The sequence below is a fragment of the Scyliorhinus canicula genome, chromosome 2 (assembly GCF_902713615.1).
Source record: "Scyliorhinus canicula chromosome 2, sScyCan1.1, whole genome shotgun sequence".
Classification (NCBI taxonomy): Eukaryota; Metazoa; Chordata; class Chondrichthyes; order Carcharhiniformes; family Scyliorhinidae; genus Scyliorhinus; species Scyliorhinus canicula.
In genome coordinates, this window is record NC_052147.1 from 183,645,172 (window position 1) to 183,671,769 (window position 26,598).

At 49.5% G+C, this 26,598-nt stretch overlaps 1 protein-coding gene across 5 annotated transcripts in view; it reads left to right on the forward strand.

Annotated features, from left to right (window-relative positions):
* The window catches only part of zgc:136439 (uncharacterized protein LOC678627 homolog), a 45,525-nt gene that overhangs the window by 14,426 nt on the left and 4,501 nt on the right, over nucleotides 1-26,598 (forward strand). For 3 of the 5 annotated variants that reach the window (XM_038789178.1, XM_038789182.1, XM_038789180.1), the window contains 6 exons: nucleotides 7,744-7,966; nucleotides 12,703-12,792; nucleotides 13,658-13,737; nucleotides 24,671-24,786; nucleotides 24,869-24,966; nucleotides 25,201-25,269. In XM_038789178.1, coding sequence (XP_038645106.1) covers nucleotides 7,775-7,966; nucleotides 12,703-12,792; nucleotides 13,658-13,737; nucleotides 24,671-24,786; nucleotides 24,869-24,966; nucleotides 25,201-25,269 — 645 coding nt within the window. In that variant the 5' untranslated portion in view covers nucleotides 7,744-7,774. The remainder of the gene's footprint in view (nucleotides 1-7,743; nucleotides 7,967-12,702; nucleotides 12,793-13,657; nucleotides 13,738-24,670; nucleotides 24,787-24,868; nucleotides 24,967-25,200; nucleotides 25,270-26,598) is intronic. The other 2 variants (XM_038789179.1, XM_038789181.1) reach the window with 2 other exon arrangements.

A 26,598-nucleotide genomic window follows, 5' to 3' on the forward strand; every position in this document is an offset into this window, starting at 1 on the left:
CCCCCACCCCCCTGCAGACTCACCCCCCCCACCCCCCCCGCAGACTCACCCCCCCCACTCCCCCCGCAGACTCACCCCCCCACTCCCCCCGCAGACTCACCCCCCCACTCCCCCCGCAGACTCACCCCCCCCACTCCCCCCGCAGACTCACCATCCCCACTCCCCCCGCAGACTCACCGTCCCCACTCCCCCCGCAGACTCACCGTCCCCACTCCCCCCGCAGACTCACCGTCCCCACTCCCCCCCGCAGACTCACCGTCCCCACTCCCCCCGCAGACTCACCCCCCCACTCCCCCCGCAGACTCACCATCCCCACTCCCCCCGCAGACTCACCGTCCCCACTCCCCCCGCAGACTCACCGTCCCCACTCCCCCCGCAGACTCACCGTCCCCTCTCCCCCCTGCAGACTCACCCCCCCCCGCAGACTCACCGTCCCCACTCCCCCCGCAAACTCACCATCCCCACTCCCCCCGCAGACTCACCCCCCCCGCAGACTCACCGTCCCCACTCCCCCCACAGACTCACCCCCCCACTCCCCCCGCAGACTCACCATCCCCACTCCCCCCGCAGACTCACCCCCCCCCGCAGACTCACCGTCCCCACTCCCCCCACAGACTCACCCCCCACCCCCCTGCAGACTCACCCCCCCACTCCCCCCGCAGACTCACCCCCCCACTCCCCCCGCAGACTCACCCCCCCCCCCGCAGACTCACCGTCCCCACTCCCCCGCAGACTCACCGTCCCCACTTCCCCCGCGACTCACACCCCCACTCCCCCCGCAGACTCACCCCCCCCACTCCCCCGCAGACTCACCCCCCCCCCACTCCCCCGCAGACTCACCCCCCCACTCCCCCGCAGACTCACCGGCCCCACTCCCCCCGCAGACTCACCGGCCCCACTCCCCCCCGCAGACTCACCGTCCCCACTCCCCCCGCAGACTCACCCCCCCGCAGACTCACCGTCCCCACTTCCCCCCACAGACTCACCCCCCACACCCCCTGCAGACTCACCCCCCCACCCCCCCGCAGACTCACCCCCCCACTCCCCCCGCAGACTCACCCCCCCACAGACTCACCCCCCCACTCCCCCCGCAGACTCACCATCCCCACTCCCCCCGCAGACTCACCCCCCCCCCCGCAGACTCACCGTCCCCACTCCCCCGCAGACTCACACCCCCCACTCCCCCGCAGACTCACCCCCCCCCACGCCCCCGCAGACTCACCCCCCCCACTCCCCCGCAGACTCACCCCCCCACTCCCCCGCAGACTCACCCCCCCCCACAGACTCACCCCCCCCCGCAGACTCACCGTCCCCACTACCCCCCGCAGACTCACCGTCCCCTCTCCCCCCTGCAGACTCACCCCCCCCCCCCTGGAGACTCACCGTCCCCACTCCCCCCGCAGACTCACCGTCCCCACTCCCCCCGCAGACTCACCCCCCCCGCAGACTCACCGTCCCCACTCCCCCCACAGACTCACCCCCCCACCCCCCTGCAGACTCACCCCCCCCACCCCCCCGCAGACTCACCGTCCCCACTCCCCCCGCAGACTCACCGTCCCCACTCCCCCCGCAGACTCACCCCCACACTCCCCCCGCAGACTCACACCCCCCACTCCCCCCGCAGACTCACCCCCCCACTCCCCCCGCAGACTCACCATCCCCACTCCCCCCGCAGACTCACCCCCCTCACCCCCCCCGCAGACTCACCCCCCCACTCCCCCGCAGACTCACCCCCCCCCGCAGACTCACCGTCCCCACTCCCCCGCAGACTCACCCCCCCCACTCCCCCGCAGACTCACCTCCCCCCGCAGACTCACCCCCCCCACTCCCCCGCAGACTCACCCCCCCACTCCCCCGCAGACTCACCCCCCCCACAGACTCACCCCCCCCCGCAGACTCACACCCCCCACTCCCCCGCAGACTCACACCCCCCACTCCCCCGCAGACTCACCCCCCCCACTCCCCCGCAGACTCACCCCCCCCACTCCCCCGCAGACTCACCCCCCCCACTCCCCCGCAGACTCACCGTCCCCACTCCCCCCGCAGACTCACCTTCCCCACTCCCCCCGCAGACTCACCGTCCCCACTCCCCCCGCAGACTCACCCCCCCCCCCCCCCCCCCCGCAGACTCACCGTCCCCACTCCCCCCGCAGACTCACCCCCCCACTCCCCCCGCAGACTCACCGGCCCCACTCCCCCCGCAGACTCACCTTCCCCACTCCCCCCGCAGACTCACCCCCCCCCACTCCCCCCGCAGACTCACACCCCCCACTCCCCCCGCAGACTCACCGTCCCCACTCCCCCCGCAGACTCACCCCCCCCCGCAGACTCACCCGTTCCCACTCCCCCCGCAGACTCACCGTCCCCACTCCCCCCGCAGACTCACCGTCCCCACTCCCCCCGCAGACTCACCCCCCCCCGCAGACTCACCGTCCCCACTCCCCCCGCAGACTCACCGTCCCCACTCCCCCCGCACTCACCCCCCCACTCCCCCCGCAGACTCACCCCCCCACTCCCCCCGCAGAATCACCGTCCCCACTCCCCCCGCAGACTCACCCCCCCCACCCCCCCCCGCACTCACCCCCCCACTCCCCCGCAGACTCACACCCCCCACTCCCCCGCAGACTCACCCCCCCCCACTCCCCCGCAGACTCACCCCCCCCCACTCCCCCGCAGACTCACCCCCCCCACTCCCCCGCAGACTCACCCCCCCACTCCCCCGCAGACTCACCCCCCCCCCCCCCCCCCCCGCAGACTCACCGGCCCGACTCCCCCTGCAGACTCACCGGCCCCACTTCCCCCGCATACGCACCGGCCCCACTCAGTTCAGACCTGAGGTGGAGTCCTGTCACTCATCTTCCCACTGCTTGCTGCTCCTCTAGCCATAAGACATTTCACGCCCAGATTTGCTGCTGATGGGCTCACTAGTGTAGTCTCCACCACTTTCACTACCTGTATTTTGAACACTAGTCCATGGGCTGGATGGGAGTTTAAACCCTTCCCCACTACGTCAAGGTGTTGAGGCTATTCGTATTGCTCCTAGCACTCAACTGACATCAGATAACTCCGCCCAGACTGGGATTCATTCTGTGGTTAGTCCATCTCTCTTAACTGCTCACTGAGCCATTCATTTTTCTGCTTGTGATACAGATTGACATCAGTGACATACCAATTTGTCATTCAATGGCGCTCCCGTAGCCTATACCTGTTGGGTGAAGGTGGAATAGAGTGAGCAAAATAGCAATTCAAGTATAGCAGGTTACTTTCGGTGTTCATGCCGTGTTATATTGATGTTGCTTAAATGGGAAAGTATTTATAATATAAACATGCAGATTTCTTTCCAATAGAGCCGTTCATGCAGCATCTGTGAATTTTCCCATGTACTTTGCATTATCTTTCTTTAAAGTTTAAATGGCTCTTGCAAAACGTCATGAGATTTTTGTTTGCAATTCCATGGCGCTTAAACTATGTGAAGTTATTTTAACCTTGTATCGATCAAAGGAATACTGTTGGTAATTTGGAGAGTGTGACAGCTAAATTGTGAATAGTCCCCAAAAATGACCCGAGGTTTCACGATTACTCTGTAACCATTTGATGTAATGCAAGTAGCGCAGTATTTTGGGCTGTCTAATCAATACCATGTTTTCTGAGTGCAGCAAACTATAGCCATGCTGTTAATTGCTGTTAATCAGTACTTGCTAGCAGTATTTAAAAGCCTTCACTGTTCAAAGCTAGCCTGCACCACTCTAAAGGAGAGAGGCATTGTGACTGGCGAACATCTAAGTGCTCGGAATTGTTTTGTGAGCTGAGTCTAAGCTGATGAAGAGAAAAATGATGCACCATGGAGAGAGTGCATCTCGATTTGTGATGCTGCACAGGAGATCTTAGTGGAGAAGGTGTAAAGGAGGAGTGACATCCTCTATCCATAGGGGGCAAAGAGGCCTTCCAGCGCAACAGTGAAAAGGCAGTGGGAACCGATATCTGTAGAAGTCAATGCCAGGAGTTCACCCTCAAGGAACTGGATGCTGTGTCATGAGGTGTTTAATGACCACCAGCTTCTCAGACAGCTGAATCACTATCACTTACCTACCAATGATTTCTAACAATCAGGACTCTTACCTAACGAGCAAACGCTTCACTTCACCTTCAAACATTTAGCACTGTTGCGAGCTTCACCTACATCTCACAGCTTGCACACACTGCCAGCTATTCAACCTTGAGGCCACATCACCTAAACACATTCACTTCCTCTTATCTTCCAGGAGAAGTTGGTGACAATCAAAGGCAGATGCATGAGGTGGTGCAGGCCATCATCATGAGGGCCATTGCTGAGCTGTAGACAGCAATGAGGCTTAACCTTTTGAAGATGACGGTATTCTCACACTTAATCTTTCCCCTCACAACCCAGTTCCCCCTCATCCCACAGGCTCTTCTGACCTACAAACTGCAGATGGTGTGGGCATATATCATACCCTACCTTTGCACCATTTTCCTTTCAGATAGAGTCATAGATATTTACAGCATGCAAACAGGCCCTTCGGCCCAGCTTGTCCATGCCGCCCAGTTTCTATCACTAAGCTAGTCCCACTTGCCTGTATACCCACCCTGCCCATATAACTGTCTAACTGCTTTTTAAAGGACAAAATTGGACTCACCTCTACCACTGCCTCTGGTAGCCCAATCCAGATGCTCATCACCCACTTTGTGAGGAAATTTCCCTCTGGTCTCTTTTGTATCTCTCCTCTCACCTTAAACCTATGCCCTCTAGTTCTAAACTCCTCTACCTTTGGGAAAAGATGTCGACTACCTACCTTTTCGATGCTCCTCATTATTTTATAGACCTCCTTAAGATCACCCCTAAGCCTCCTACGCTCCAGGGGAAAATGTCCCAGTCTATCCAACCTCTCCTTATAACTCAGACCATCAGGTCCTGGTAGCATCCTCGTAAATCTCTTCTGCCCTTTTTCTAGTTTAACAATATCCCTTTTCTAGTTTAACAATATCCTTCTTATAATAGAACTGAACACAGTATTCCATGTGTTACCAATCTCTTGTACATTCAATATTCAATATTCTGACCAATAAAACCCAGCATGCTGAATGCCTTCTTCACCACCCTATCCACCTGTGACTCCACTTTCAAGGAGATATGAACCTGTAACCCAAGAACTAAAGGAATACCATAGAAAATGTGGTGTTGATGCTTTGACATATCAACGGTTTGCTCAATCACATTTCCTGTTGCTGTAAGGCTTTCATTGAATGATGATGGATGTGTGTGTCAGTTATGAACTGGAACCATGTTCCATGGTCATCAGCAGATATCCCTTGTTGCCGAGTTGCCATCCTTTGGTTCGTCAGATGATGGAAATGCAACTGGTAGAGCAGACTGACGCAGATTAACGGTATTACGACTACTGCCAGGATATTGGTTATGCAAAATCTGCCAACTGTGGTTGGATATCAAGGGAGTAGAGCCGCTTTCAATTCTGACATGTGGTAGAGCTGACATATATTCCCTGAATAGCAATGTACCTGCACCATAGGGAAGACTTCTTCCTGGCATGAGAAATTGAAATGAAATATCAGCAGCCTGCTTAGCCATGTTCACTGCCATTTACATGTCCTTTGTCTTTTTGTCCATGGCAACTTTGTCAATCCCTACCTATCACTGGTTCTCTATCCAGCCCCACTGCTCCACCCCAGTTTAAATCTCACCGCACTTCCAGTTCTCTCTAGCTTTGACAGTCATTCAGACTCGAAAAGCTGTTCTCTCTCCACAGATGCTGACAAACCTGAGATTTTCCAGTATTTTCTGTTTTTGTTTCAGATCCCAGCATCTGCAGTAATTTGCTTTTATTACAGATAGCTTCATGGACCTCATAGAATCATAGAATTTACAGTGCAGAAGAAGGCCATTAGGCCCGAGTCTGCTCCGGCCCTTGGAAAGAACACCCTACTTAGGCCCACAGCGTCCACCCTATCCCCGTAACCCAGTAACCCCACCTAACCTTTTTGGACACTAAGGGGCAATTTAACATGGCCAATCCACCTAATCGGCACATCTTTGGACAGTGGGGGGAAACCTGAGGAAGCCCACGCAGACACTGGCAGAACGTACAGACTCCGCACGGACAGTGACCCAAGCAGGGAATCGAACCTGGGACCTTGGAGCTGTGAAGCAACAGTACTAATCACTGTGCTACCGTGCCCCAAACCTCTTTGCAAGCTGCAAGATGGTGCTTTTATCTCCAACACCAGCTTAAAGGAACCATAAAAAAAGTTCATGATCGTGGTTACCTGCAAATCCTCTGGAAATATGATCCTTGCTTTGCTTTGGAGTTGTGGCTGCAGCAGTTGGTAGTTTTCAATGACGACCTCTTTAATGAAGCATAGATGTCTTAATAAATTGGTGGTTTCTCAGGTACAGGTAGAATAATTGCTCCTGATATGACCTGCTGAGAACCCTTTTCTCCCTTGCCCCCTTTCTCCCTTCTGGCAGCTTGCCATGCTCTATGTGGCTCTGCTTATTCCCCAGAAACACTGCATTCCACGACAAAGGCTAGTGGAGGTAGTGTATTCATGTCTGGGAGCAACTGATTTGTGCAGAAGCTTTGAAATCAGTACAAAGTACTTCAGCACCAATCTTGGAAAAAAAACATAGAAAGTAATAAATCCATGTAGAGTTAATGCAACAGCCAGAATCAAAATCAACCACAGCCAGAAACAAAATCAACCAGCAGCTAGACTGTAAGTATTTGATGATCCCTTTAAATAGTGCAAATGCTGGTGTTGGACTGGGGTGAGCACAGTAAGAAGTCTTACAACACCAGGTTAAAGTCCAACAGGTTTGTTTCGAATCACTAGCTTTTGGAGCACTGCTCCTTCCTCAGGTGAATGAAGAGGTGGGTTCCAGAAACATATATATAGACAAAGTCAAAGATGCAATACGATACTTTAAATGCGAGACTTTGCAGGTAATTAAGTCTACAGGTCACAATTTAATGGCCGCTTTGCATTTAAGCAAGAGTGCGACAAGGCCGTGAAATTGCGGGTGAGGCCAAAATCGAGAACCGCACCGGCGCCAATCTGTTTGCGATTTTACCGCCCGTTCCCATTGGCGAGATCAGGATCACAAATCTCCATAAGGGAACGACCTCTTACTTAACGCCATGTCTTCGTGGACTTGGCACCACGTGAAGAAGGAGAATACCTGCTTACCCGAACAGGCGCCGGAATGTGACAACTTGGGGCTTTTCACAGTAACTTCATACTTGTGACAATTAAAGGTTACTATTTTTATTATTATTAGCAGGGGGCTGGCGAGTGAGTTCCTGACAAATCAGCCAGCCGGACATCATTTGCAGCGTGAAACCTGTGAGGCCTTGTTCCATGGGGCCTTGTTAAGTGGACTAATTAATGTTTTATAGCGGTGATGGCCTGACTGGGCTGAGTGTAGGGAAGCTCGCAGCAGTTCCTGCTTGCCACCACACTTAGAAACGTTTCCATTAAATTGTGCCCAATCTTTGTAATTCTCTTCAAAGATACTTCAGAATAACTTTGTATGATGGCTGATTTGTGTAAAATCAATGTGAATCAAAAGGCCAGTACACATTGAAAAATGAAATTTTATATTAAATAGGCAGAAGGTAAAATACAAAAGGTCGATTATAGAGTAAAACCACAGAGTACTCATTTAAATAAGAAAAAAATACATTGTTTAATACATTTTTTTTTCTCCAGCAGGGTATACTGAACAGAAAATATTGATATTATGAAGGCTGTTATTCTGGCTGCGGGCTATGGTACAAGATTCAATCGTGACCTACAGAATGATACCAGTGGAGATTTCCAGCATCTCTGTGGCATCCCCAAGCCCCTTCTGCCAGTAGGAAATAAGGCACTTATCAGTCATTGGATGGCAGCAATAGAAAAGATCAACTCTATTGATGCAGTTTATGTCATTGTATGTTTATATTTTGGTCTTTCTTTCAGAAAAGTGCACAATTTAAACTGTGTTTTGTGCCTCCAAATTATATCCAGGACTTGGGTGCGCAGGCCGTAATTTCAAAAAATTGTAGATGATGTAAACTTTGAATAAGGCTTTTGTAAAAGTAAATGAGGAGAAGCAGTAGAAGAGTCAGTAACCAGAGGAGACACAATAGGATAATTGGCAAAAGAACAAGAAGCGACATGAGAGAAAAAGTTAAACAGCAAATTATGATTTTCAGTGCACTGTGTGAAAATGGTGGAGGCAGTTTCCACCATAATTTCTTTGAATAAAATTGGGTAAATACAGAGAACGTTTGTAGAATTACGGTGAAAAGAGCAGTGGAGTGAGCCAAGTAGCTCTTTCAAAGAACTGGCACAGGCCCATTGGTCCAAATGCCCTAATTCTGTGGTTCATCATTCTTTGATTCTAATTACTTCTCCATTTTATATATTTCATATTGGTATAAAATTGTCACAGGTAATTTTTGACAGTTTTTTTGGTTTGCTTCATGCTATTTTATATGTTTTTGCCATGCATCGGTGCTGGGATTATGCCCTCAGACCATGTAGCAGTTAATGTTTTTTTAAACTGAACCAGGTGCGTGGATTTTAACACATCACTTCCAAATCACTCCCAAAGAAACCCATCCAAAGGTCTTTGTTAGTGCGGCTCGCCATGTCATTTTGTTACTGAAAAAAATTGTCAAATAGAAGTAGGAGAAGGGTCTTGTGCCTCTTGTCTCAAATACTGTTGAAGTACTGCCTCAGAATTCCTAGAGATTTTGGGCGCGATCTACTGGCTGCGTTGCGCTCTCGCTCGAGTGCAACGCGGCCGGTAAATGCCAGGAGAGGCCACGCACCTTGCGGGAATCTACCATTTCCTTCGAGGCCCTCACACCTCGCAGGAATCTACCTTTTCCAGTGAGGCGTCAGAATCCTGCGCAAAAGGGGTGTGACCAAATGGCACAGGCCTACGTGTTTAAACCTACTCGGGTGCACTTACCCGGGATCTACCAGCCTCCCCAGTGAGGCTGCTCCCGGGTGCCGTTCAGTACTGGTCCACACACGCATGAGGACTAGGCGGAAGAAACCTGGGTGGTCAGGGATAGTGCAGGGTGGCTCCCTATCCCTCCCCCTGGAATGCAGCCACCTTGGCACTGTCACCCTAGCAGTGCCAAGGTGCTCAAGTGGCATTGCTAAGCTGGCAGGAGCACTGCCAGGGTAGCAATGCAAGGGTGCCCTGTGCCAGGGTGGCACTGGCAAGGGTCTGGGCCCGAGGAGGGCCATGCCCAAGAAAGGAGGATGGAGGTGTGTTTGAAGGATGGGGGGATTGCATAGCAGGTATGTAGGGACCTCTGGGAGGTGGGGGGGGGGGGGCGCACTCGAGGTGATGGGTGGGAGTCTGAAGGGGGGGGCATGCAAGGGGGCATGGGGGGTGTCTGAAGAGAGGAGTCCCCATAGTGTAGTGTCCTCACTTGGAGGCAGTGTGAAGTAGTGCAAATGTGTGTGGGGGGCGTCATTTGGGTGCGAGGTTTGGGGTCCCATAGCTCACTTAGAGATTGGGGCACCCTTTAAAAATGGCAGTCCGATCTCTGGGTTCAGCTCCCCAGTGTTGAAAAAAAATGACTAAACCAGAGAAACTACCCCGGGCCCAAAAAAGAGACGTAATTGTCTTTTGATAGCAGTGGGGAACTCCCTGAAAAACTGGTCACAAATGAGCTTGGAAATTGTTCCATTAAATTCCTCCCTTTGTTTTTGCACCTTAAGATTTTATTATCATATGACTTTTTACACAGGATCGAAATACAATTATATTAAACATGAGTGTATTAGCAATAATTTTCTACTTTAAGATATATAGGACTGATGATGAAGAAGAGATGGAATATAACCCTGGCAAGTGTGAGGTGATGCATTTTGGGAGGATAAACAAGGCAAGGGACTACACAATGAATGGTAGGATGCTAGGAAATACAGAGTATCAAAAGGACCTTGGGGTGCATGCCGATAGGTTCCTGAAGGCAGCAGGAAAGATAGATAAGGTGGTTAAGAAGGCATATGGGAAACTTGCCTTTATTCACCAAGGCATAGAGTATAAGCGCAGAGAGATTATGATGAAGCTGTATAAAACGCTTGTTAGGCCACAGATAGAGTACTGTGTGTAGTTCTGGTTGCCTCATTATAGGAAGGATGAGAATGCACCAGAAAGGGTACCATAAGCCCATTGAGTCTGCTCCGCCATTCAACCATGGCTGATATGTTTCTCATCCCCATTCTGCTGTCTTCTCCCCAAAACCCTTAATGCCTTTATTAATCAAAAACCTATCTAATTCTGTCTTAGACACTCAGTGATTTGGCCTCCACAGCCTTCTATGGCAAATAGTTTCACAGATTCATCGCCCTCTGGCTGAAGAAATTCCTCTTCATTTCAGTTTCAAAGGATCGTCCCTTTAGTCTGAGGCCGTGCCCTCCGGTTGTAGTTTTCCCTACTAGTGGAAAGATGCTCTCCACGTCCACTCTATCAAGATTCCGTCTCATCCTTCTAAACTCCAATGAGTATAAACTCCAATGAGTACAGACCCAGAGTCCTCAACCGTTCCTCATATGACGAGCTCTTCATTCGAGGGATCATTCCTCCTCTGGACCCTTTCCAAGGCCAGCACATCCTCCCTTCGATACGGGGCTCAAAACTGCTCACGATACTCCAAATAGGGTCTGACCAAAGCCTTATCTAGGCTCAGAAGTACATCCTGCTCTTGTATTCTAGCCCTATCGAATGCTAACATTGCATTTGCCTTCCTAGCTGCCGACTGAACCTGCACGTTAATCTTAAGAGAGTCTTGATCTAGGACTCCTAAGTCCCTTTGTGCTTCTGATTTCCTAAGCTGTTTCCCATTTAGAAAATAGTCTATGCCTCCATTCTTCCAACCAAAGTGCATAACCTCATACCTTTCCCTATTGTATTTGTCTGCTGCTTCTTTACCCATTCTCCTAGCTGTCCAAATCCTTCTGCAGCCCCCCCCCTGCTTCCTCAATACCACCTGTCCCTCGGCATATCTTTGTATCGTCTGCAAAATTAGCAAACTTAGTGCGTTCAGTTCCTTTCTCCAGATTGTTAATGTATATTGTGAAAAGTTGTGGTTCCAACATTGACCCCTGAGGCACACCACTAGTCACTGGCTACAATCCTGAAAAAGAGCCCTTTATCCCCACTCTCTGCTTTCTACCAGTCAGTCAATCCTCTATCCATACCAGTATACCCTTATCGCCATGGGCTCTTAACATATTTGACAGCCTCTTATATGGCACCTTGTCAAAGGCATTCTGGAAATCTAAATAGATCATGTCCACTGGTTCTCCTTTGTCTAACTTCCTTGTTACCTCCTCAAAGAATTCTAACAGATTTGTCAGACATGACCTTCCCTTGATGAAGCTGTGCTGACCCAGTCCTATTTTATCATGCACTTCCAAGTATTCCGCAATCTCACCTTTGATAATGGACTCTAAAATCTTACCAATGACCAAAGTCAGGCTAACCGGCATATAATTTTCTGTCTTCTGCTTCCCTCCCTTCTTAAACAGGGGTGTTATATTCATTTTCCAGCCCTCTAGGACCCACCGTCTTCAGTGATTCCTGAAAGATCACCACCAATGCCTTTACTATCTCCTTTAGAACTCTGGGCTGCAGTGCATCCGGTCCAGGTGATTTATCCACCTTCAGACTTTTCATTTTCCCCAGAACCTTCTCCTAGGAGATTCACTAGGATGTTGCCTGGGCTGGAGCTTTTCAGCGATTTAGAGAGGCTGGTTCGGCTGTGGTTGTTCTTCCGAGAACAGAAAAGGCTGCGGGGAACCTGATTGTGGTGTACAAAATTATGAAGGACATAGATAGGATAGATAGGAAGAAACTTTTCCCCCTTTGAGGGGTCAATAACCAGGAGACATAGATACCAGCGGGCATAGATATAAGGCAATGGGTAGGAGATTTAGAGTGGAATTGAGGATAGCCTTTTTCACCCCGAGGGTGGTGGGAATCTGGAACTCAGTGCTTGAAAGGGGGGTAGAGGCAGGAACCCTCACACCATTCAAAAAGTATTTACATGAGCACTTGAAACACCAAAGCATACAAGGCTACAGACCAAGTGCTGCAAATGGGATTAGAATAGATAGGTGCGGCAGCACGGTGGCCTAGTGGTTAGCACAACCGCCTCACGGCGCTGAGGTCCCAGGTTCGATCCCGGCTCTGGGTCACTGTCCGTGTGGAGTTTGCACATTCTCCCCGTGTCTGCGTGGGTTTCGCCCCCACAACCCAAAAATGTGCAGAGTAGGTGGATTGGCCATGCTAAATTGCCCCTTAATAGAAAAAATAATTGGGTAATCTAAATTTATAAAAAAAAGAATAGATAGGTGCTCGATGGCCAGCAGAGACACAATGCTGTAAAACTCTGACTGTAAATCGACCCTTTCTTTCTTGTGCTTTGATTATTCCAAATGAAAATTGCTTAATAGCATCACTGATATAATTCCCAGTAATGCTAGTCTTTTTCTCATTCAGCAGTCCATTGAGAAGAAAACAAATGTCCTGGAAAATATTGATTTGGGAGGTTGAGTGAAAAGCAAAACTTTTATAGCTTTAATCTGTTCAATTTTAAACAGCATATAACTATCCAGGGTATGTTAATAATCGCTAACCGACAGTAATCCTTGCAGACAAATGATCTCTATTATGTGAAGTTTGAAGACTGGGCAAAGGAGTTCCACCTAGTTAAACTTCTAAATGATGGAACAAGAAGCAATGAGGTAGGTGCCCAAACTTTAATAGCCCAGATATATGATGTATAAATCCGAACTATCACTTTCAGTAAGACTAGATCACTGGTGAAAATTACAATTAATTTCCAAACAGTTAAACTTCAGCTGGTTAACATTTTTATGAATAATTTCATGGTAGAAATGCAATATATTTGTTCTAAAAATGTATAAACAGGTTGAGAAACAAAGTGATTTATTAATAGAAAATCTGTGTGTGCTATTGTTCACCTTAGTTTCCAATTTTATTACATAATAGTGTATATGTAACACTGATCAAACATTACAAAACTGTAATAGATCATGGTGTTCAGATTTGTTCAGATAAACTGAGATTGAACCATAGGCAGTTGATTGATGTCATCTGAACCATCAATTGGAACACAATACTATATTGTACTTGAGTATTATTTCCTGTTGCAAGAATTTGTGGTTCTAACAAATGATGTGGTTTAATATTACTGTCAAGGATAACAATGTAGCAGTTCTGAGCCTGTTAGTTTATGATTGCTGAAGGAGGATTTTTATTTCTTCTAAATTTCATTGTAATGAAGTCAGAAATGCTGACCGAAGTCCTGGCTGCTTTTCAATATTTGTACAAAGTAGCTGTAAAAACAATTTAAAACTAATTTTGCTAAACTTCAATTAAAGTTATTGTGCAGGAAATCTTTCCTCAAGGTTCCGGAGATAGAAAGGAGGTGAGATGGGTTGTTTCCATCTGGAGAGAATTTTCATTTTTGAACTATACACATTTAATAAAATAGTTTATACTTTACACTCAGAGACATTTAAAGTTAAGTAAAAGTCACAATTCAGTGATCTGAACAATTCAGAAAAATACCTTTTCTCTCCACAGGAACGGCTGGGTGCTATTAATTGTCTTCAGCTTGCCATTACTCAGTTTAACATCAATGATCATATTTTGGTCCTCGGCGGGTAAGCAACAATATAAATAGGTTATAAAGAGTATAAGCAGAAAAGCAGTAAATATTTAAAAATGGGGCAAATTGGTTAATAATTACAGTTTTAAGTTATAGCGTGTACAAAAATGTGTATAGTAAATTTAAAAACAAACATTTGAATAAAAGGATGTTCATTTTAAAAGGAACTGTTCAGTAGCTTTAAGAAATTTAAATAGTTTCTTAAAAATGCATTGTATTTTACTTTTCCGGATTTTGTTCTTATTTAATCTGACAAGCCTTCAAAACTTCAATTTTCTTTTTGAAGTCTGCCAATGCCTTCGCTTATGCCAGTAGTCTGAATTACAGCATCAAATCTGAGAAAGATGATTAGTCTCCAGTAGTTTATACTCCATTTCTTTCAGAGCAAGCAGTAAGTTTAACATTTCCAAGTGTATTTGTGATTACCATGGATAAGTGGTCATTCACTGTTTGGTGAATTGTTGTCAAGGAGCATAAATTTAGAATTAATACAAAAAATTGGTTAGGAGCAATGTTGTAATGTATTGTAAAGCATCATTCGAACATGGATTGTTTTTGCATGGTTGAATATTGAAACCAAGTCCATCATTTAACTTGTGATTAAGTGAAGAAGTAAACTATTAAACAGTAAGGAGAAAGTACAGGGATTGGATAGCTCTGAAGTAGACGGAAGGTTTTGCTGAATGGCCTCTTGCATTGAAATCTCTGTAACTGCCCTCTTTTAAGAGGATATGTCATTTATGGAGAGATCTTAACTTGTAGTTCCATAGTGCTTTTAACATAGAGCAATATCCCAAGGTGCTTCAGAAGCATAGTCAAAAATGAAAGGATGCAGAGGAGATATTCAGGTGGTAACAAAGAGATGGGTTTCAAAGGTGGTCGGAAAGGTGGAGAGGAAGTGGAATGTCAGAAATTAAGAGACAGAAAGGCTTCAGGGAGCAAATTCCAAAGCATGGACCTTCAGGACTAACATACAAATATATAAGTTAGAAGCAGGAGTAGGCCCCTCAAGCCTGTTCTTCCATTCAATAAAGTTATGGCTGATCTGATTGAGGTCTCAACTCCACGTTCCTGTCTATCCCCTATCCCCTTTGAGTTCTGTGTCAGTCAAGAAGCTATCTAGCACAGCCTTTAAATATTCAAAAACCCCGCCTCTATAACTCTCACCTTGTAAGAGAAAAGCTTTCTTCTCATCTTTGTCTCAAATGGGAAAAGCATAATTTTTAAATTGTGGCCCCTTGTTTTAGTCGCTCTCACAAGGTGAAACATCCTTTCAGCATCCTCCCTGTCAAGTCTCCCTCAAGATCTTGTACGTTTAAATAAGAAAACCGCTCATTCTTCTAAATCCAATGGATATAGGCTCAGCCCGTTTAAGGTTTCCTCATCAGACAATCCCTTCGGCCCAGCAATCAGTCGAGTGAATCTTTGAACTGCTAACGTAATTGTATCCTTTCTTAAATAAGATGACCAAAATTGTACACAGTACTCTCACCTACTGTACAACTGTTACAAAACTTCCCTACTTTTATATTCCACTCTTGCAATAAATGACAACATTCTATTTGCTTACTTGCCGTATCTCATACTAACCTTTTGTGATTCATGTCCCAGGACACCCAGACCTATCTGATGTGTAGAATTGTGCAATCGCCCTTAATTTAAATAATATGCTACTTTTCTATTCTTTCTGCCAAAGTAGACAAGATCGCATTTTCCTACTTTATTCTCCATCTGCCAAATTTTTGCCTACTCATTTAACCTAGCTATATCCCTTTGCAGACTCCTTGTATCCTCCTCACAACTTACTCTCCTATCTATCTCTGTGTCTCAGCAAATTTAGTCATCATTCATTCAGTCCCTTCACCCATGTTATTGATAAAGATTGTATGGTAGCACAGTGGCCAGCACTGTTGCTTCACATCGCCAGGGTCCCAGGTTTGATTCCCGGCTTGGGTCACTGTCTGTGTGAAGTTAGGACATTCTCCCAATGTCTGCGTGGGTTTCCTCCGGGTTTTATCCCACCAGTCCCAAAAGACGTGCTGTTAGGTGAATTGGACATTCTGAATTCTCCCTCTCTGTACCCGAACAGGCGCCGGAGTGTGGCGACTAGGAGCTTTTCACAGTAACTTCATTGCAGTGTTAATGTAAGCCTACTTGTGACAATAATAAAGATTATTAAATAGTTAATGCCCAGTACTAATCCCTGCGGCACTCCATTTGTTACATCTTGCTGACCCGAAAATTACACATTTATGCCTACTCTGTTTCTTGTTCAGTAAGAAGTCTTACAACCAACAGGTTAAAGTCCAACAAGTTTGCTTCAAATCGCTAGCTTTCGGGGCATTGCTCCTTCCTCAGGTGAATGAAGAAGTATGTTCCAGAAACACACATATAGACAAAGTCAAAGATGCAAGACAATGCTTTGAATGCGAGCATTTGCAGGTAATTAAGTCTTTACAGGTCCAGAGATAGAGGTAATCCCAGGTTAAAGAGGTGTGAATTGTCTCAAACCATGGCAGTTGGTAGGGTTTTGCAAGCCCAGGCCAGATGGTGGGGGATGAATGTAATGCGACATGATCCCAAGGTCCCGGTTGAGGCCGCACTCATGTGTGCGGAACTTGGCTATAAGTTTCTGCTCGGCAATTCTGCATTGTCGCGCGTCCTGAAGGCCGCCTTGGAGAATGCGTACCCGGAGATCAGAGGCTGAATGCCCTTGACTGCTGAATTGTCCCCGACTGGAAGGGAATATTCCTGCCTGGCGATTGTCGCGCGATGTCCGTTCATCTGTTGTCGTATCGTCTACATGGTCTCACCAATGTACCACGCTTCTGGACATCCTTTCATGCAGTGTAAGAGGTAGACAACGTTGGCCGAGTCACACGAGTATGTACCGCGTACCTGGTGGGTGGTGTTCTCACATGTAATGGTGGTACCGATGTCGATGATCTGGCATGTCTGGCAGAGATTGCCATGGCAGGGTTATGTGGTGTTGTGGTCGCTGTTCTGAAGGCTAGGAAGTTTGCTGCAAACAATGCTTTGTTTGAGGTTGCACGGTTGTTTGAAGGCAGGTAGTGGGGGTGTGGGGATGACCTTGGCAAGATGTTCATCTTCTTTTTTTTTAAAAATAATTTTTATTGAAATTTTTCGATACAAACATTTACCCCTACTACATTTTAAATTATAACACAACAAATCCCCCCTGGAAAATCCTCCCCACGCCCCCCCCCGCGCGCACCCCCCCCCCCCCCCCCCCCCCCCCCCGCGCTACCAGTCTAGCAACCAAACCGTTTCTCCCTTTCTGCCGATGGCCTCGGGCAGTCATTGCCCGCGACCCCCCCGCTGACGTGCTCCCTTCGTTGCTATCCCCCCCCCCTCCCTTCCCCCCCCCTTTCTCCCCGGGTTGCTGCTGTTTCGGCCTCCAGTTCCTATCTCTGATCCAGAAAGTCAAGGAAGGGCTGCCACCGCCGGAAGAACCCCTGTACCGACCCTCTCAGGGCGAATTTGATTCTTTCCAATTGGATGAAGCTTGCCATGTCGTTTAACCAGGTGTTAACACTTGGTGGCCTTGTGTCCCTCCACTGAATCAAGATCCTTCTCCGAGCTACCAAGGACGCAAAGGCCAATATTCCGGCCTCCCCTGCCTCCTGTACTCCTGGCTCCACCCCAACCCCAAAAATCGCTAGCCCCCACCCTGGTTTGACCCTGGTTCCCACCACTCTCGATACCGTCCCCGCCACCCCCTCCCAGAACTCTTCCAGTGCCGGGCACATCCAGAACATATGTACATGGTTCGCAGGGCTTCCCGAACACCTAACACACCTGTCCTCACCCCCGAAGAACCGACTCATCCTAGTCCCCGTCATATGGGCTCTGTGCAGCACCTTAAATTGGATGAGGCCCAACCTTGCGCACGACGACGACGAATTGACCCTCTCTAAGGCATCCGCCCATGTCCCATCTTCTATCTGCTCTCCCAGCTCCACTTCCCACTTGTCTTTCAGCTCCTCTATCGATACCTCCTCCACCTCCTGCATTATTTTGTAGATGTCCGAGACCTTCCCTTCTCCGACCCAGACCCCTGACAGCACCCTATCACTCACCCCTCTATCGGGAAGCAAGGGAAATCCTTCCACCTGTCGTCTGGCAAATGCCTTCACCTGCAGGTATCTAAACGTGTTCCCCGGGGGGAGCTCAAATTTCTCCTCTAGCTCTCCCAGGCTCGCAAACCTCCCCTCTATGAACATGTCCCTCAGTTGCCTGATGCCCGCCCTGTGCCAGCTCTGGAATCCCCCGCCAGTGTTCCCCGGGACAAATCTGTGGTTCCCTCTCAGTGGCGCCGCCATCAGACCCCCCACTTCCCCCCTGTGTCGCCTCCACTGCCCCCAGATTTTAAGGGTGGCCGCCACTACCGGACTCGTGGTATACCTTGTGGGGGGGAGCGGCCATGGTGCCGTTACTAGCGCCCCCAGGCTTGTATTGCCGCAGGACGCCCTCTCCATACGTTTCCAAGCTGCCCCCTCCCCCTCCATCACCCACTTGCGCACCATCGATGCGTTCGCCGCCCAGTAGTATCCGGAAAGATTGGGTAGCGCTAATCCTCCACTGTCCCTACTCCGTTCCAAGAAAATCCTTCTCACTCTAGGGGTGCCATGTGCCCACACATAGCCCATAATGCTGCTAGTTACCTTCTTGAAGAAGGCCCTGGGGAGAAAGATGGGCAAGCACTGGAACAGAAACAAGAACCTCGGGAGGACCGTCATTTTGACTGACTGCACCCTCCCTGCTAGCGACAGCGGTACCATGTCCCACCTCTTGAACTCCTCCTCCATCTGCTCCACCAGCCTTGAAAAGTTCAGCTTGTGGAGGGTCCCCCAGTTCCTTGCCACCTGCACCCCCAAGTACCTGAAGCTCTTTACTGCTCTCTTAAAGGGGAGCCGCCCAATTCCCTCCCCCTGATCTCCCGGGTGTATCACAAAGACCTCACTTTTACCCACATTTAATTTATATCCCGAAAAGTCCCCAAACTCCGCTAGTATTTCCATTACCTCCGGCATTCCCCCTTCCGGGTCCGCCACATATAACAACAAATCATCCGCATAGAGTGATACCCGATGTTCCTCCCCTCCCCTTGTCAGTCCTCTCCACCCCCCTGAACCCCTCAGTGCCATCGCCAACGGTTCGATCGCTAATGCAAATAGTAAGGGGGATAGGGGGCATCGCTGCCTGGTACCTCGATGGAGCCCAAAATACTCTGACCTCCTCCCGTTTGTAACCACACTCGCCATCGGGGCCGAATACAGCAGCTTCACCCACTTGATAAATCCCTCCCCAAACCCAAACCGTTCCAGCGTCTCCCACAGGTATTCCCACTCCACCATATCGAATGCCTTCTCCGCATCCAGTGCTACCACTATCTCAGCCTCCCCCTCCACTGCTGGCATCATAATCACATTCAACAGTCTCCGGACATTTGTGTTAAGTTGTCGTCCCTTTACGAACCCCGTCTGGTCCTCATGGATTACCCCTGGCACACAATCCTCTATTCTGGTTGCCAGGACCTTTGCCAACAGTTTGGCATCTACATTCAAGAGGGAGATAGGCCTGTAGGACCCGCACTGTACAGGGTCTTTGTCCCGCTTCAGGATCAAGGAGATCAGGGCCTGTGACATTGTCGGGGGCAGAACCCCCCCCTCTCGCGCCTCATTGAAGGCTCGCACCAGCACTGGACCCACCAAGTCCACATACTTCTTATAAAATTCCACCGGGAACCCATCCGGCCCCGGCGCCTTCCCCGCCTGCATCTGGCCTATCCCTTTAACTAGCTCCTGCAGCTCTATCGGCGCCCCCAGCCCCTCCACCCGTTCCTCCTGGACCTTTGGGAACCTCAATCTATCGAGGAAGTTCTCCATTCCCCCCCTCCTCCTGGGCGGCTCAGACCGGTACAATTCCCTGTAGAAATCCCTGAAGACCCGTTCACCTCTTGCCCCTTCTGCACTACGTTCCCTCCCTTCTCTCTCACTCCCCCAATCTCTCTGGCTGCATCTCGCTTGCGCAGCTGGTGTGCTAGCATCCTGCTCGCCTTTTCCCCGTACTCATAGACCGCGCCCTGTGCCCTTCTCCATTGCGTCTCCGCCTTCCTAGTGGTCAGTAGGTCAAACTGGGCCTGTAAACTGCGCCGCTCCCTCAACAGCCCCTCCTCTGGTGTCTCCGCATATCTCCTGTCCACTTCTATAAGTTCCCCCACCAGTCTCTCCCTCTCCTGCCTCTCCTTCCTTTCTCTGTGTGCCCTTATGGAGATCAGCTCTCCTCTGATCACTGCTTTCAGGGCCTCCCAGACTACACCCACCTTCACCTCGCCCGTGTCGTTCGTGCCCAGATATCTCTCAATGCCCTTCCGGACCCTTCCGCACACCTCATCGTCCGCCAGCAGCCCCACATCCAGGCGCCACAACGGGCGCTGGTCCCGTGCTTCCCCCAGTTCTACCTCTACCCAGTGTGGTGCATGGTCCGAAATCGCAATGGCCGAGTACTCCGTGTCCTGCACTCTCGAAATCAGCCCCCTGCTCAGTACAAAAAAGTCTATTCTGGAGTACACCCTGTGGACGTGGGAGAAAAAAGAATACTCCCTCGCCCTTGGCCTGCCAAATCTCCAAGGGTCTACCCCCCCCATCTGCTCCATGAACCCCCTTAGCACCTCTGCCGCTGCCGGCCTCCTATTCGTCCTGGAACTCGATCTGTCCAGCCCAGGGTCGAGCACTGTATTGAAGTCCCCCCCCATGATCAGGCCCCCTGCCTCCAGACCCGGAATGAGGCCCAACAGGCGCCTCATAAAAGCCGCGTCATCCCAATTCGGGGCATACACATTCACCAGCACCACATTCTCTCCCTGCAGCCTACCCTTCACCATCACGTACCTACCCTCCTTATCTGCTACCACCTGCGCCGCCACGAACGACACCCTCTTTCCCACCAAAATCGCCACCCCCCGGTTCTTTGCGTCCAAGCCTGAGTGGAACACCTGTCCCACCCACCCTGTTCTCAGGCGTACCTGGTCTACTACTCTCAAGTGAGTCTCCTGCAACATTGCGACATCCGCCTGCAGTCCCTTTAGGTGTGAAAAAACCCTTGATCTCTTGACCGGCCCATTCAGCCCCCTCACGTTCCAAGTAATCAACCGGGTCGCGGAGCGACCCGTCCCTTTCCCCTGTCTATTAGCCATGTCCTGTCCCCTGTTCGCCCCGGGTCGACCCTCCCCTTCTGACCCGTTCCCCATGGCGATGGCCCCCCCCCCTCTCTCCTCCCGTTCTTCCCTTCCTGTCCTCGGCCTTTCCAGCAGCAACCCGGTATCCCCCCCTAACCCCCCTTCCCCCCCCCCCCCCCCCCCCCCCCCCCGGCTAGGACCCCTCCTAGCCGCGGTGTATCCACCATCGTACTCCCGAGAGTCAGCTGGTTTTCGCTGACCCGGCTGCCCCTGCCACCCTCCGACTCCTCCCGATGTGGGGGGGGAGGGGCCTCCCCCCCCCCTTGCCATCCCTCTCTGACCCCGCTTCAGCGCGAGAAAAGCCGCCATTGCTGGCCACACCCCACTCTTCTCTCCTCCCCCTTCCTCCGTCCCGCGCGCGGGAAACAGGGGAAAGCCCGCGCTTTCGCCCGGCCACACCCTACCCCGCCATCTTCAATTCCACCCCCGTCCCCATCCAAGCCCATAAAAAAGCCCCCTTAAAACGAGAGGAAGAAAAAAGAGAAAAAGAAAACACGCATAACCAACTTGCACCCCCCCCGTCCCGCCTCCCCAACTTAACAATATAACAATATAAATAACAAATCTCAAATAAATACATAAATACATAACTATGCCTGCATAACTAAATAACTACCCAATAATAACGTATTTAACCATCACCCTCCATCGAACAGAACAGTAACCATAACCCTTAAAGAACAGATCAAAAAACAGTAAAAAAGCCCCCCCCTACAACAACAATAATTAAGGGAAGTTGGCAACGGGAAGAGACACACAAAAAGGAACACAGAAACCCCCCATAACACAAGTTTCAAAGAAACCAAACGATCCATCAACTTTAACCAAGTTCCGACCTGGCCTAAGAAAGACATGGGCCACTTGATCAGTCAAGGGTACTCGGGCGGCCTCGACCGCCGGCGTTCCCAAGTTCTAGTTCAGGTCCAGCTTTTCCTCCCGAACAAAAGTCCATGCCTCCTCTGGGGTCTCAAAGTAATGGTGCTGGTCCTTGTAGGTGACCCACAAGCGCGCTGGCTGCAGCATTCCGAACTTGATCCTCTTTGCGTGCAGCACCGCCTTCGTCCGGTTAAACCGGGCCCGCCGCTTTGCCACCTCCGCACTCCAGTCCTGATATATCCGCACCGTCGAATTCTCCCATTTGCTGCTTTTCTCCCTCTTGGCCCACCTCAGCACTTTCTCCCGATCACAGAAACGCTGGAATCGCACCAGCACCGCCCTCGGGGGCTCGTTCGCCCTAGGCCGCCTAGCCATGACCCGATATGCTTCTTCCAGCTCCAGGGGCGATGGACCGGCCCCCTCTCCCATCAGGGAGCTCAGCATCTCCGCTACATATTTCGGGAGATCAGGCCCCTCCAGGCCTTCTGCTAGGCCCAGGATCCTCAAGTTCTTCCGCCTCATTCGAGTGTCCAGCTCCTCAAAGCGGCTCTGCCATTTCAGGTGGAGTGCCTCGTGCACCTCCACCTTTCCCACGAGGACCGTGGCCTCCTCCTCCCTTGCAGTCATCTCCTGCTGCAGCTCTCTTATCGACGCCTCTTGGGTCGCCTGGGCCCCCATCAGCCTTGTGGTCGTCGCGTTCATAGACTCTAAGAGTTCCACTTTCAGCTCCGTAAAACACCGGAGGAGAGCGGCCTGCTGCTCCTCCGCCCATTTTCTCCAATCTTCTAGTGCACCACCGGCCGCCATTTTGGTCCTCTTCCCCCGCTTTTTTCGGGGAGCTGCTGCCGCTTTTTTTGTCGCCCCACTCCGAGTACCGACCATAAAGTTGGTCTCACTCTCCTCAGGGAGCCTTCCCCCACCGGGATTTGTCTTTACAGTACCGTCGGGGCCCTCCAATCGGCCCTTAAACACCTTTGTCGCAGGAGCTGCCAAATGTGCGACTTAGCTGGTCATAGCCGCAACCGGAAGTCAAGATGTTCATCTTCATCGATGACGTGTTGAAGGCTGCATAGAAGATGTCGTAGTTTCTGCGCTCTCCGGAGAAGTACTGGACGACGAAGGGTACTCTGTCGGTTGTGTCCGTGTTTGTCGTCTGAGGAGGTCGGTGCGGTTTTTTGCTGTGGCCCGTTGGAACTGTCGATCAATTAGTCGAGTGCCATATCCCGTTCATACGAGGGCATCTTTCAGCGTCTGTAGATGTCTGTTACGCTCCTCCTCGTCAGAGCAGATCCTGTACATACGGACGGCTTGTCCACAGAGGATGGCTTCTTTAATGTGTTTAGGGTGGAAGCTGGAGAAGTGGAGGTTATCCGTCGGCTTGCGGTAAGGTGAAGTGCTGAGGTGACCATGCTTGATGGAGATGAGTGTGTCCAAGAATGCAACCGATTTTGGAAAGAAGTCCATGGTGAGTCTAATGAGGGGGATGGAACTTATTGATGTCATCGTGTAGTCGTTTCAGTGATTCTTCGCCGTGGGTCCAAAGGAAAAAAGTGTCATCGATGTATCTGGTGTATAACGTCGGTTGAAGGTCCTGTGCAGTGAGGAGGTCTTGTTCAAACTTGTGCATGAAGATATTGTCATATTGAGGTGCGAATTTGATCCTCATGGCTGTTCCGTGCATCTGGATGAAGAACTTGTTGTCGAAGGTGAAGACATTGTGATACAGAATGAAGCAGATGAGTTGTAGAATTGCGTCTGGAGATTGGCAGTTGTCAGTGTTGAGTACTAAGGCTGTTGCAGCAATGCCGTCGTCATGGGGATGCTGGTATAGCGTGCCGAGACGTCCATTATGACGAGGAATGTTCCTGGTTCAACTGGTCCATGGGTGCTGAGTTTCTGTAGGAAGTCCGTCGTGTCGCGACAGAAACTGGATATTCCTTGTACGATGGGTTTCAAGATGCCCTCGATGCAGCCAGAGAGGTTCTCACACAGGGTCCCATTGCCTGATATGATAGGACAGCCTGGTGTGCTGGCCTTGTGTATTAGTGACAGTTGTTTCTTGTTAGCTAACCAATTCTCTATCCATACCAATGTTAACCCCTACACCATGAGCTCTTATTTTTTGTAGTAGCCTTCAAAGTAGCACCTTGTCAAATGCCTTAAAGATTTGCTACTGCACCACTACTGACTGTACGTTAACCTAATTTCCAAGCTCACCTTAGTAAGCTTGGTCTTCATATCCTAAGCTAGCTTTGGCAAAGAGTCATCCAGATTCGAAACATTAGCTCTGTTTTCTCTTCACAAATGCTGTCAGACTTGCTGAGATTGTCCAGTTATTTCTGTTTTTGTTTCAGATGCCAATATCCGCAGTAATTTGCTTTTATATTAATTAATCAATCCTGTCTAACACCACAGCTACCAATGTGGGCCATGCATAAGAGGACCAGAATCTGAATAGGGAAGGGGGGATTGTAGAGAGGAAAGATAGGGCAAGGAGGAGGCCAAAGGGGATTTAAACACAGATACTGGAAGAAATGGAAGACAAGGATCCACTGCAGGTCAGCAAAGACCGGGGTAATGGGTGAATTGGACTCTGAGTTAGGATACTGGCAGCAGAGTTTAGAATGAACTGAAATTTTAAGGAGGGTGGAAAATGGGAGAACTTTGCAACTGTTGAGTCTAGAGGTGTCATCAACATACTATTGTATATTAAACCTACTTCATTGAAAGGAGTTTCTGATAACTGATTGCATGTTTTGATTGCCACTTTGACAATATTTATTTTTCTTAGGGACACTTTATTCTATGAAGACTTCAGCCTATCTGATGTCCTTGCACAATTTGCTGAGCTGCAGAGTGCTGATTGTGGTGGCAGTTTGGTTTTGGCTTACGTATGCAAAGATGAAGGTCAATCCAAATTTTTTGACAAACCCTTTTTCTTTTTGAATTGATCATGCGGAAAACAATCTAATGCAACTTCTCTCTGCAGAAACTTCAAAGTTTGGCATTTTAGAAATTGACGAAAAATTCCAAGTCATTGCATTTAAAGAAAAACCCAGCCCTACTGAAACAACTTCTCGCAAAGCTGTAAGTTTTTATTTTCCTTGGACATTTTTTGACTACCCTTTTAAAAAATATCTAATATTGGAACTAGTTACTTCAAAAGCATTACTTTATACTGATGCATGGTCTTGCTGTACTGAAGTGACTTGTTCCAATACTTGATTTCTTTCGGGCAAATTGTTTTGCACGTTTAATACTATTTGTATTGACTAATAATCTAAACTAAGGTGTCAGTATATTCAATTTTCTGTTTTTCAGTGTCCATGTTTCTATATATACTCAAAAAATACAATTCCTTTAATTGCAAACTTTCTTCAAGAAAAGCAGGTAAGTGTTCAAATACCAAGTGTTTGTTGATATTTGTTTTATTCTTTCACAGTATGTGAATGTCGCTTGCTAAGCCAGTTTTATTGCCCATTCCTTGTTGCCCTTGAGAAGGTGGTGATGAGCCACCTTCTTGAATCGCTGCGGTCCATGCAGTGTAGGGACATCCACAACGCTGTTAGGAAGGGAATTCCAGGATTTTGACCCAGCGACAGTGAAGGAACGACCCATCACCAGGATTGTCTGGATATGCCGAAAGGCAATGAATTTTTGGCAGCACCGCTGAAGCGGCAGGTTGTGCCATGACAGCTGAAAATCTTGGCCATAGAATCATGGGCTTGCAGTGCAGAAGAAGGTCATTCGGCCCACCGAGTCTGCACCAGCCCTTGGAAAGAGCACCCTACCTAAGCCCACACATCCACCCTATCCCCGTAATCCACCTAACCTTTTTGGACATTAAGGGCAATTTAGCATGGCCAATCCACCAAACTGCACATCTTTAGAAGTCAGGATGCTGTGGGGATTGACAGGTGGTGGTGTCTCTGCCCTTTGTACTTCCAGTTGAGAGAGGTCACCAGTTTGAAAGGTGTTGTCGAAGGTACCTGATGAGTTGCTGCAGTGCATTTTGTAGATGGTACAAGTTGGCATTGTATGTTGGTGGTGGAAGGAGTGGATGTTGCAGGTGGTAGATGGGGTGTGCCAATCAAGCATGCAGCTTGTCCTGGATGGTGTCAAAATTCCCAAGGAATGCATCCATCCATGCAAGTGGCGAGTGCTCCATCACACTCCTGCCTTGAACCTTGTAGACAATGGAATAAAGAGGTGAGTTACTGTCTACAAAATTCTCAGACTTGGATTTGCCCTTCTTGCCAGTGCTTTTGGCTCATACAGTTGAATTTCTGGTCAATGGTAACCTCCAGGATGTTGATAGTTGGGTATTCCGTGATGGTAAAGCCATTAAATGTCAGGGATGGTCAATGCCTGCCACTTGTGTGGCACAAATATTACAACACAGGAACAGGCCCTTAGGCCCTCCAAACCGATTAGGATACCTGTCGGAACTAAAACTGTCTGCATTTCCAGGTCTGTATCCCTCTAGTCCCATCCCATTCATGTATTTATCAAGATGCCTTTTAAACATCGCCATTGTATCTGCTTCCCCCGACAATGCATTCCTGGCACTCACCACCCTCTGTTAAAAAAAAAACGTGCCTCCCACATCACCTCTAAATATTGCACCTTAAACCTACGTCACCTAGTAATTGACTTTTGCACCCTGGGGAAAAGTGTCTGACTATCCACTCGGTCCATGTCACTGTAAACTCTATCAGG